Genomic DNA, 13,090 nt, shown 5'->3' on the forward strand with positions numbered 1-13,090 from the left:
AGTTCTTTACTATTTAAACTCAAGAAGAAAGGGGATGAATCAGATTGGTCCACTGGATGTTGATGGTTCAACAGTTGAGGATCCAGCTCAGGTGGCTAACAATCTAAACGAGTATTTTGCATCTACATTCACACATGAGGAGTTATTCAGGAAGGGGAATGTCGTAGGTGAAGTAAACATTGGCAGTGAGCTAGATGATTTTTCTAATAACTGAGAGGAAAGTGGGAGGAGAAATTGTTGAGGATAAACATAAAAAAGGCACCCGGGGTGGATGGGATCTATCCAGTTATATTAAAGGAGGCAGCAAAGGAAGTAAGCAAACCCCTAGCCATAATTATGAGAGCTTCTTTGGACTCAGGGGAGGTACCCATGGACTGGAGATGTGCAAATGTAACCCCCAATTCACAAAGGAGGATCAAAGGCTGACACAAGTAATTATAGACCTGTTAGTTTAACTTCGGTTCCAGGAAAATTAATGGAGGCACTGGTTAAAGAAGCACTGCAGGATCATCTGGACAAGAATTCAGTTATAGCTCAGACACAGCATGGTTTTGTTAAGGGGAGGTCTTGCCTGACCAACTTGATTGGATACTATGATATAGTCACAAAAAGAACTGGATGCAGTGAATAACTTTGATATTATATACTTGGATCTTAGAAAGGCTTTTGATACTGTTGCACATGGAAGACTGCTGCACAAATTGGAGAAGTGTGGCATTCGAGGCAAATTGCTGCTATGGATAAAGGGATGGTTGAGTGGCAGAAGACAGAGAGTGGTAATCAATGGACACTGCTCAACGTGGACTAATGTTATTAGTGGAGTTCCTCAGGGTTCAGTGTTGGGTCCATTGTTGTTTTCTGTATTTATAAATGATATTGATGATGGTGTATCAGGCTTAATGTCCAAGTTTGCAGACGATACAAAGGTTGGCAGGGTTGTTAAGGACACTACTGATACTATGCTGCTGCAACAGGATCTGGAAAGGTTGAGCAAATGGGCTGAGAGGTGGCAAATGAAGTTTAACATTGACAAATGTAAAGTACTACATATGGGAAACAGTAACCCCAGATCAATGTATCAACTCTGTGGTACTACGCTGACAGTGGTAGAGAATGAAAAGGACCTGGGGGTAATTGTGCAGGCAGATATGAAGTTCTCTGAGCAGTGCAGACGAGCTGCAAGAGTAGCTCATGGTGTCTTGTCAATGATATACAGGAATTTTTCTAGCAGGGACAGGGATGTGATTATTCCCTTGTATAAGGCATTGGTCAGGCCACACCTTGAGTACTGTATACAGGTCTGGAGGCCTCATTTCAAGAAGGATGTAGAGCTGCTGGAACGAGTACAGAGAAGGGCAACAAGATTAGTGAATGGAACAAAGGGTTGCTCTTACGAAGAAAGGCTTAAGTTTTGCAAATTACAGAGCCTGGAGACTAGGCATCGCCGAGGTGATCTGATAGAGGTGTACAAGGCTTTGAATGGCTTGAGCATGCTCAATGCCGATGGAATTCTTCCTCTTGCTCAGAATAATCACCTGAGAGGGCATAAATTCAAATTGAGGAAGGACGGATGTCGGATAGATGTGCGGAAATTCGCCTTTAGCCAGCGGGCAGTTGGTTTGTGGAATAGACTTCCATCGCTTGTTGTTGAAGTTGATAGCCTAAACAAATTTAAGGCTCAGCTGGACAGGTATTTCGAACGAATTGAGGGGTGAAATGGGAGTAGTGGTTGTTTTTTTTTTTTTTTTTTCTTTTTTTTTCTTTTTTTTTTTGGCTGATGCTGAATAAGCTTGCTTTCTTGCATCATATGCCTCTACTAATGCTAATGCTAATGCTAATGCTAATAACGTTATCAACCTTTGTCCCTGGCAGACATACCCTGGTCCTGTTCCATCTATCCATTTTGCACAATATGTTCCCCGTTTCCCTGACAATAGAGTAACCAAAACAACTAGTTCCTTTGGGACCAGCACATTCTGCCTTGGGGGTTGCCACTGTATTGCGTGATGTTCAAGTGCATGCTCTGGCATTGATGTGGGCATCTGAGAGCTTGATGGGCCCCTCAATTTAAATCCTTAGAGGGCATCCACCGTGTCCTTCAAGCTCTCATATAAGTCCATAACAATGCCAAGTTGGCACCTGATTTCCTCACACTCTTTACATCGTGTGCACAGATAGAGACATTCCCCTTGGCAATATCATGTCCCGTTCCTGATTGTCCACAAACATCAAGCAAGCAATAGATCGTGATTCAAAGGACAATCGCCCCCCCCCCCCCCCCAGTTCTCCGTTAAGCCACAGCACTTCCACTAGTTTGAGCCTTTTGTTTTGCTGCTTTGATCTGAGTCATGATTTCTATTCATGTTCAATAAAATTCCAATACAAAATATAACCCTAAACCTATATCCCAATGCAGTTATAACACTATATATATATATTATCTCCGAGTTATATTATATGACTTTCTTATCCCCTGTCAACTTATATGTATTAATTTATGATGTTATGTTCGTAATAACTAGGTCGCTATATTTATTTATTTAAAAAAATACAATTCAATTGACAATGAAATTTAATAAGATTAACAAATTTTACTGATTAATTGATACTACTATACTTGCTATCTAGTTTTCGTTAAACCTTACGCTAGCACAAGTTGTATTGAACAACAATGGCGGCAAGTTACAAATGGTTAATCTATGGATATGAGGTATTATTTACTTTCCAAATTGCACTATCTAAATTCAAAATATAGCATGGAGCTTGACTAGGTCTATAAGCTACTTATAGAAAATAATTTAATCTAACAATTAAGTCAAAAAAATGACTAAGCATAATTATAAAGTATAAAGTGGCTAAGTATATAACTTTGCGTTCGCAGGAGCTGCAAAACCTGTCCACACGCGGATTTGATACCCTTACCGATACTAAGTAATAACCCAATATTACGTCTATGGGAAATAAATTCCCACTTATGAGTTTTCGCTTTACAAGTGCATTCTAGGAATGAATTAACTTATAGTCTGGACCTACCTGTACATAAATTCCTATTGTAGTTAATTGCAATAGTTCACAAAACAAAAATTCTAAAATTTTTTTCTCCTTTATGTACTATACAATCAACAACAGCTGACTAACTATCAACACTGGTCGACTAGCTTTGATATCTTCCATAACTTGCTGTAAGATATCCTGTCTTATGTTACAAATCCTAGAATCAATGACTTCATTTTATAGGGGAACTGCTGTAGTTTCTTTTCACAAGGTTTCACTAATTCTTCAGCAATTGTATGAGGCTTGTTCTTCTTGACACATAAACATACAAATTGACAGAATGCTTGAATGGCTTTTCAAGTGACACAAATCCAAATGTGCTCGTGGTTCCGGTAGTATCAAATCGTGCCCTCGTACTATGACATCAATGTAAAAATTATGTCCAGCAGCTTCACCACCTTGTGTTTGTTGAAATGTTCAGAGAGTTTTGAGATTTGAATTTGAAAATAACAAACAGCACAATACACATTGCAGTTGTTGAGTTTCATCCATCTCTGTCATACAAGTGAAACCATAATGAACATGCTTGTCATGCCATTTCCATTTCTTTCACATGGCAAGGGTTACTATAATTAAAAGGTGAAATTACTCCTTACTGAGATTCATATTACAAAATAAATAAAAGAGTCAGACTTTTAAATGCATTTAAATATTATTATTTTTTTTTTTTTTTTTTTTGGTCGTTGTTGCCGCATCGGCTTCTGTGGCCATAGTGCACCTCCCAAGGTTTTTGCAGTACTTTGATCCAAGCCCCCGAGGCGGGATTCGAACCCACGACCTTTGGGTTGCCAGGCAGGCACTTTACCCATCTGGCTAGCCCGGTCGTCAAATATTATTCACCTCAAATAATAATGCAATAGATGTAAATGCACAAAATACACAAGTAAATACCAGTCAGAATTTTCTGATGGAAGAAAACTGTACTAGACACTTTAGCAACTTGCACAACACTAACAACTGATTTTAAATTCAAAGATCAATGCTATTACAGTATTAATTACTGTATTACACTGCACTGTAACTGCCCTGTAAATTGGGCATGTAAACCATGCCTAATATGAAGTGTCATGTGCTCACTACTGTTCTGTAAATTTCTAAAATCAAGAATTTATTTTTAGTGCACACAGTATTACCATGTATTTTTTTTTTTGTTTTATGGTATCATTATTTGCTATGATAAAAAAAAAAAAAAAAAGGAAAAGAGTAAACTATTTAGTCGACTGGCTATTTCCACGCTGACAAACTAAATAGAAAAATAAATTTAAAAAATAAAATGCAATTTTCCGACAATAAAAATACAGGGTTGTTAAATTTAAAGTATCCCTATGTAGGGCTCTGGAGTGAGTTCTAAGGCTCATACTGAAGAGAAATTTAAAATTTGTTCAATTTAAAAATTGAATACAATTGTTCAATGTGTCCTCCATTTTGGTCAACAACAGTTTCCATTCGAAGAACAGCATTTTCTACAGCAACTGGAATAGCCAGCACATGACATTTAATGCTGTGCTTTAGATCTGCCAGAGTAAAATCGTCATCATTAAGAGTGTGTGCAAAAATGTATGATCAGAGTCAGTTCATTCAGGAAATATGACGAACCGGCAGAAAATGGAATCGGTGCGATAGTAGAACTTGCTATATGGATAGGATGGGAAGTTTTGATGATATGACTAATGAAGCCCTCGTGGGTAGCACGGTTGATAGAATTCCATAAAAATTCCTCCCATCATCCAGTCGATGATGGGAGGAATTTTTATGGGTCCTTTTCAAACATGGCTGAGTTAGTCGGGCTTGGGTGAGGGTAGAATGGTTTTTTTCTCCTGGAAACTCAGGTTTTTCATCCAGCAAAACAGAAAATCGACTACAGAACACACTCAATTTATAGACAATATACACAGAGTAACATAGCCTTAGTCGGCAATGTGCCTAAAAAAATAAAAAAGATATGATTACTGAAAACGTTCAAGAATTACTGGCAGAAAAAGAGGCTGACGAAGAGGATTTGGTGGAAATGGCATCGGAGGTAAAACCAAATCAATTCAGAGGACGATAGCGCAGATGATAATTATAAACTTCCAAATTTCACACTAAAAAGAATAGGGGAAGGCATAAAGTTAGCCAAGCAATTACAATCTTATTTTTTGAATGCAGATTCTTGAATGCAAGGATCCCAAAGTTCAAAAGGAAGCTTCAAAAATGCTTAGTTCCATACGATGAAATTCACAAAGATTTATCAAGCAAAAGCAAACAAAACCAGATTACTGATTTTTTAAAGAGAGCAGAAGACACGCAAAAGAATGGTGTATTTTTGATAACATTTTGTTAACGAAATGGTGTATTTTTGTTATCTTTTGGAACGTAACCCTCCCTTTTGTGCTTTTTCTTAGTCCCCCCCATAACATGACATTTTCTAGGAACCTAATAACCATGTTATACGAGGGTTACCTGTAATCTCCTTTCTGCTACTGGCAAAATTCCTGTATATTATTGCAAAACCAAATAAGCTGTCCATGCAAATCTGTCATCATTGAGGAGGCTTACATCCTGCAGTAGATTGATAATGATGGCAGTTTACTTTTATTTTTTTTACCACTCTTTATATATATGAAGTTTTTTAATATTTCAACCACATTTACAATCAAGTTAGATAACTTATAAAATGCCCCTCATAGATGAATTTAAAATAAATATATAGAAAATTATATAAATAAGATAAATCAAAAATTCTGCATTACTGTGTAGCCAAAAGAGAAAATTTCTTTGAAAAACAAATAAGCCTAACAAAAACTGGGAGAGTAAAGATGATATTAATAGCAGTGTGTAAAAAAAAACTAATAATAATAACAAGCTATTATAATTTATCTTAATCAGGAATCCACATTATGATGCTTTATTTGGATCATAAAGCAAGTGGTGCTTTGTGCAATGATCATGACTAAAGTTATTCACAAGTTAAATAAAAGTAATAAAGTAATAATGAAAAAAAATTAAGAATGTGGATTGTTATATGTTTAGGAAGTTGCTTGGTGGGCACCCACATTGATAAAATATAAAAAAAAAAAAAATTAAGAAAGAAAGTGAACTAACATGACATTAAAAGGGAAGGGTAGATAAAAATACTTAAGCAGGATGTGAATATGAGACTTTTTTTGGTGGGTGGGGGGGGGAGTGCTTAAATATACCATTATTTATTTTATTAAAATCTGGCACCTATGTTAAAAAAAATGCCAAGGTCAGTAATGCAAATCAGGTAATACTGAGACATTCTAGGATATCAATTATTATAAGAAATTTTTATTTCTGAATTCTTTTTATGTGATTAATAAGTTTATAAAAAAATAAAAGCAAGAAGGGCATACCTGCAAAAAACACCCAATGCTTTTATACTTACATTTTCTGTAAAGGATAATTTGCCATGTCTCTATCTGGATTATAAAAATGTACATCTCCATTCACTGTTGTTGACCATGCACCTATTCTGCTAGGTTTGTGGGATACTCTATAGCTACTGCGACAAACAATGTTCAGTGTTGCCATCTAGAAACAATTTTTAATTATAAAACATAAAAACAGCAAATGGTATCATACCCTCATTAAAAAATTAATTTGATGAAATTTAGCAGACTACTTTAACTGGGGATGAAGCTTGAAAAAATTCTTCTTCAGCAATCTCCTTGTTAACAAATTGGCAACCCATCCCCGGAATATATCCATTAAAGAAATACAAAAACACAAGTTCTAATATAATAAGCTGCTGATGGATAACATTGGTCAATAAGTACTTTTTTTCAGTAGAGAGAGAGAACTCCAGGGGCTCACATCTGGTGAGTATGCACTTGGCATACCCTATCATCATTCTCCTTTTTTCTTGGCGATTTCTCTCTCTTTCTCTCTCTCTCTCTCTCTCTCTCTCTCTCTCTCTCACGGTAACTCAGGAATGTTTTTTTTTTTTTTTTCCTGATGCAGCAAAAGCCTCAGGCTTCCTTGCACCATATGGCTAATAATGATAATGAGAGAAGTGACGTAGATAGATCTTTGGACACTGATTCCAAATCTATTTTCAGTTTTCCTCTGGTGTGTCTAGTTTTGTGATGAGTCTGATTATACCACTCACATACCTATCCAGTCAACCAACATCAACATAATTATTTTTTAAATTTATTATTATTGTTTACATATTCATATTTATGTAATTGCTTGAACATATCTATATCGTTGTTGGAAATGATAATTTAATTATTTGATTATAAATTGTTTTGGGTAACACCCGGTGAATTACTGAAACACATCCATCATTATACCTAAAAATCATTCCAACAAATTCTATATGTGCAGCTCTTTCCTAAACAAACCACAATGGCATATATATATATATATATATACAGTGGTGGGATTCAAATAATTTAACAACCGGTTCGCTGCCCTAATGACCGTTCTAAGTATAAAAAAACTATATACCGAAAGGTAGTTTTTTATTTCATGCAGTTAATACTTAAATAAGAACAATAAAAGAGGTCCACAAAACTAGATTATGTTATAAGAAAGAGTTTTAAAATATTAATGAAAAAACATTAAATAATACCTGACAAAAACAATAAAACTGTTATTTAAGATATTTCCATATTGCTTCTTGATTGGCGTCCTTACTTGCAATTTTCTTCGCTTTTATCCGAGCATCATCGGCTGAATGATTTATCCTTAACCATCTTTTCACTGGAGGAGTAGGATCCCATTCCTTTAGAGGTAGGCTGATGAGACTAATAGTCATTGTGTTTGACATATTAGAAACAGTTAGGCGATTTCTCTTCTCTGAACATTATGTTCATCTTTGAAAAACCCCTTTCCGCTTCTTCTGAACTTACAGCAATTGTTCTGACAATATTTTTAGCTCTTTGAACACTTTCAGGAATTGCATAATGTTGGGAATTTTTTAAAACGTTTTCCACGAAATCTCGATAATCATTAATATCAATTTGGTAATTAAAAATGTCATTAAATATGAGCAATTGCTCTTCAGCTGCTTTCCATGGAACTAGTACTTCTTCAATATTCTAGTAACCTGGCTCCAAAAAATTGAGACATTGTAATTTATTCCTGTCTTGAAATTGGCTACAACTTGCTTTTAAATGTTCACAATCCATTAGTCTTTTTTTCAAATTCCTTACGATGTTTTCTAAAAGTCTTTCCCGAGGAAGCCCGACAAATCGATGATTTTCTACAAATTTTATATTTTTGAAGGTTTCTGAAGTAATTAATTCATCAACTTTTTTTTCGTATATATCCTTTTCCTTTCCAAGCATTTGAAATGCTTTAATAGATCTTATCAAGAGGTTTTCAGCCTTTATTATGTCTATATTTCTTGCTTGCAGTGCATCTGAAAGAAGAGAAATTTAGTTTAAAATATCAATCATCAATGCCAAATCACTTATAAAATATATATTTTCAAGACGGGCAGCCATACTTAAGTATTTTTTTTTTTATTTGAATAAAAATAGTGACCTTAACTACAGGCAGCCCATCTTGGTCCCAAAACTCTTCCAATCTTTGTAATTTCAATTCCAAGTTGTTCGGATATTTTGGAAAGTTCAATTTGCTTTTTATTGGATTGATGAAAAATAGTATATATCTTATCAATAAATATTTTAAAATGATTTACTTGCTTTATTTCCTTTATCGAATTATCTAAAACAAGATGGAGGCGATGATTTAAACAGTGCCATATTATTATGTTTGGAAACTCTTTTGCAATCCTAGTGCTCACTCCAGATTTTCTCCCAAGCATAACACTGGCACCATCGATGCAAAATCCTATTAAATTTTTTTCTAGGTAATTCTTAGTAAGCCGAACATTATTTAAACTTTCCATAACTGAAGAACATATTGTCTCTGCATCTTGTTTTTACAATTCAACTAGTTCAACGAAAATTGTTGGTGATGTAACTGAATCCTCAACTTTTAAGGAAAGTATAATAACTGGTTTGCAGGATATCGTTGAAGCTTCGTCAATAATCAAACATATTTTCAATAATTTTATTAAATATTTCTTTTTTAATTTCCTTTGCAATGAAATCAACTACTTTCACAGCAGTTTTACGAGAATGTAATCCTATTCCCATATCTAATCCATTTTTAATTTGTACTTCTATGTCTGAAAACGGTTTATATCTTTTTGTCAGGCTGTAAACTGTATTAAAATTGTTATATTGTTGCACTGTCCAGCATTCAGGAAGATTATTTTCAATTTTGGAGAAGTTATAGTTTTTTATTTTAATAATTGACATGCTGCTTTCTTCAAGTTGGAGTGCTTGTGCTTGTTTTGTACCATCTAAGGCCAATTCTGATACAACAAAATCTGATTTTGGTTTCTTATTGAAAAAATCTTTCAAACTCTGTTGCCTTTTCATCTGTTTAAGGGCTACTGCAAAAAATTTTAAAAATGTTTTATTTTAATATATTATAAAGCAGGAGCGGATATGTGCCAATATATTTGAATATTTTTACTGGTTCTGTCCACGTGTGGTCATATCATAAACTTTTATAAACAAAGCACTGTGCTTATACCATTGATAAACATCAGTCAGAACATTCATTTTATCGATACTAAACGAAAATTTCTTGCTGAATTAATAACAACCGTTTTTAACAACCGGTTCGCCCAAACTCAACAAAAAATTAGGTATCGGTTCTGCCGAACCGTTGCAAACCGGCTGAATCCCACCACTGTATATATATATGTTCCATTGGTGAAGTGTTACGTCTTCGAACGTATTCACAATATGAGATATAACTAAAACAATGCCAATTTAACTATTTTGGCAGTTCATTCTGAACAAAACATTAACAAATGAAACGTTGCAAATTAAGTATCATTGGTATTTGGTCGCATTTTTTATGAGAAAATTGTTGTAGAAGTGTAGCTCCTTCAATCATGTAAGGAAGTAAATGAAATGGATGAATTCAATGATGTGTTCAATCTTTTGGTTAAGTGAAATGTAAATAACTACCAACAATATCGTTTGACTATCAGGAAGAAGGCGTTCAGCTGCACAAATGTCTCCAACAGGTCTAACACTCATGGATTTTCCAACAGTTTGTTGATAAACCACTTCCATATGAGAAGTAACAACACGAGTATGATTTTCTCTCTTATGATAAACTGCTAAACCAAAAGCTTGTTGATCTTTTGATTTGAACAAAACAATCGAAGTTAGGAATGCTTACTTCTTTGTTATTTAGCCACATTTCAGAAAGTAAAAGTAAGTAGGAGAAGTATTCATGGTATCAGTGAGATTGTCACTATGTGCACATAAACTATGACAATTTAACATTAGAATGGAATCCTGTCATTTGCTGATGAACTCACATAAAGTATACTGCATGGTAAGTAGAGGATTACTTGACAATCTGGTCATATCAGCTTGAAGTGCAAGAGTGGATGTAGTTTCTCAGTCCATGAAAAAATTTCTTTTTTTCCATTTGCAGCAATAATGTAAAGATCATTGATATCGGTAACTCGATATAATGCAATATAAACTAGTTGTTGTTCATGATATTTCTTGTTTTCATAAACTATGGAATCAAAAGAACCAACCTGAGATTATCCTGAAAGAGGCCTCTGAGGTCGGGAAAACTCATATCTAGGAAATAAACTCATACACCGACCATTGAACAAAATTTACTGTAACTAAAATTTTTCCAAATAGTATAAAAATATAATATAAAACAAATTATTTACAATAAACTAATGACCGTACATTACGGAATACTAAAAACTGTAATAAAAGATCGTTTACAATAAAATAAGCTAAAATATAAAATTAAAAACGCTAAAAACCTGGAGCTTTCGAGAGCGTCAGCTCTCTTCTTCAACAGTAATATAACTTTCTGCAACATCTCCTTAAATAGCAGGTTCACGGTACTTCCACACATGGTATTTCTCCACGTGGTTCAATCGGCGCATGGTCAGAACCAGAAGCGGAAATGTCTTGGGTACGTGGCAAAGAAAATCGTTCATCCGAATTTAATACAATTGTTTCAAAAATAGGATGAATACGCATGCCTCTATCTCTCTATTCATGGTATTCTTACTGGATGAACCAATCCGTAAACCCTCGAGCCATTTACGCTCCCAGTATTCGTGTGCATGATCCAAAAAAATAGCGTCCTCCGGGGAGATTTGATGCTGCTTCTCCCAAAAATGTTCGGCCACGGCAGACTTACTGTAGTCAGCGGTTCTTATGGCATTTAAATGTTCCCCCAGGCGATCCCTAAGCCGTCGTTTTGTTTCCCCCACATAACACTCCCCACAATCCGGGCATTCTATTCTATTCTATAAATAACTCCACTACTGAGATCTTTTGGTATATGGTCTTTGACCTGAGACACAACTGTGCACAGCCTCCACCCAGGAAGCTGTACACAGCGTGTCTTATAACCCCGTAAAATTCTTGCCGGATGCTCAGTAAGGCCCAGATAGTAGGGGATGTATGCGGTGGCTACCGGGACGAACGACTCCCTACCCTCGGACACCCCTCTACTATATCTATCCAGGATCCTCTGGGGGTATCCGCACTTTCTAAGCTTGTGCTATTACCATCCATAAATCCCTACCTGAGATTTATGGATGGTAATAGCACAAGCTGGTATTAGTGGAAAATGATTTCATTTAGCTGATATCGTTCTGTTGTTATTCAACGAAACATTCGTACTTCTTCTTGCGATTGGCACGGCTTCTAAATCAATTTCTCGAGCCATAGCAAACCGATGAGCCTTTTTTTTCTAGCAAATCGACCCACAACAGGCAATCCTGGAAATGTCAACCAAAGACGTTTAATACAATTAGTCTCTTTGTCATAATCAACACATGCCAATTTTTCTAAAGCTCCGTTAGCCAGACCATCGGACACATCAATATTAGTGGTTATCAAGTATGGTTTGCCAGTAATTAAAGGAACTTCATATGGTAATCCACCAGTGTCTAATATTGCCATTTTATGAAGTCTCTGCACCCGACAAATATGTCTTGACCAATCAACATAATGGTATCTGAAGACGAATTTAACACAGAATTGTTATAATCATTCACAGATTTATTTTACAAATATAAACGAACACCAACAGAACACAAATTGTCTACTTCTTTTTTGCTCAAAAATCTCAATTTGATAAGTTTCTGTTCATTGTCAGTTAACTGAACACCATTTCCGATTTTACTCAAGACTCTTGAGAATTCTGAATTCGACTGTCTCATCACTTCATTTAGTTAATAATATTGTAACCCACGGCAAAGGTTGGGCCTGTGATGCATTGCTTAATCTGTTGATAAACAGTCATTGCTCATATGGGAGGCAGCAGTCACAAATCAAAAAAATGTCTAATCCACCGAAATTATGATCTAGACAGCCTGCAATTTTTCGCAGGCAAACATCTGAGATAAAAATTCAGCTTCAATCACACTAACTTCGTTGATAAAAACATGTACATATTTGAAAAGAGTACGATACTGTTGAGCAACTTCCTAAGACAGAGGTAATATCGGAATTTTCGATGTGGTGTGCACAGTAGTACCATTAAAAGCTACAGCAGCTTTTCCAGTAGAAGCACAAGTTATAAAAGCATTACAGAAATTATCGGAAAAAGTAGAACGATTATAAATGTCCATCAATAATCGCATCACGAACATCTTGCCACAGCCAGCAAGACCAGTGAGAAATATTTGGATAGGTTGACGATTAGGTTGAAGTAAAGTATAAATGACACGCAATAAAATTCCTTCCTGTTTTAAATTAACTTTTCGCATTAAATCCCAAAACTGATCATTTGACATTAAAATTTCTCATTTCTTTACTATTGCACCAAGCTGAATTAGAGTTGCTAGTCGAAGATCGGTATTCATTTCACTGTCTGGGTGTTCGTAGAAATCATTAAATGGATCGGATTCTTCATGCATAAACACTGCAAAGTTTTGTATATCACCAACAATGGCTGCATCAGCTTCTATGTCAGTATGGTATATTTCATGACAGATCTCCATAGTTTT

At 35.3% G+C, this 13,090-nt stretch overlaps 1 protein-coding gene across 7 annotated transcripts in view; it reads right to left on the reverse strand.

Annotated features, from left to right (window-relative positions):
- Pex23 (tectonin beta-propeller repeat-containing peroxin 23) overlaps window positions 1-13,090 on the reverse strand; it is an 851,062-nt gene that overhangs the window by 360,900 nt on the left and 477,072 nt on the right. For all 7 annotated transcript variants that reach the window (XM_090377810.1, XM_090377813.1, XM_090377811.1 and 4 more), the window contains one exon: window positions 6,443-6,588. In XM_090377810.1, coding sequence (XP_090233936.1) covers window positions 6,443-6,588 — 146 coding nt within the window. The remainder of the gene's footprint in view (window positions 1-6,442; window positions 6,589-13,090) is intronic.

The sequence above is a fragment of the Mastigoproctus giganteus genome, chromosome 7, assembly GCF_048544385.1.
Source record: "Mastigoproctus giganteus isolate SK-2022 chromosome 7, ASM4854438v1, whole genome shotgun sequence".
NCBI classification, from domain to species: domain Eukaryota; kingdom Metazoa; phylum Arthropoda; class Arachnida; order Uropygi; family Thelyphonidae; genus Mastigoproctus; species Mastigoproctus giganteus.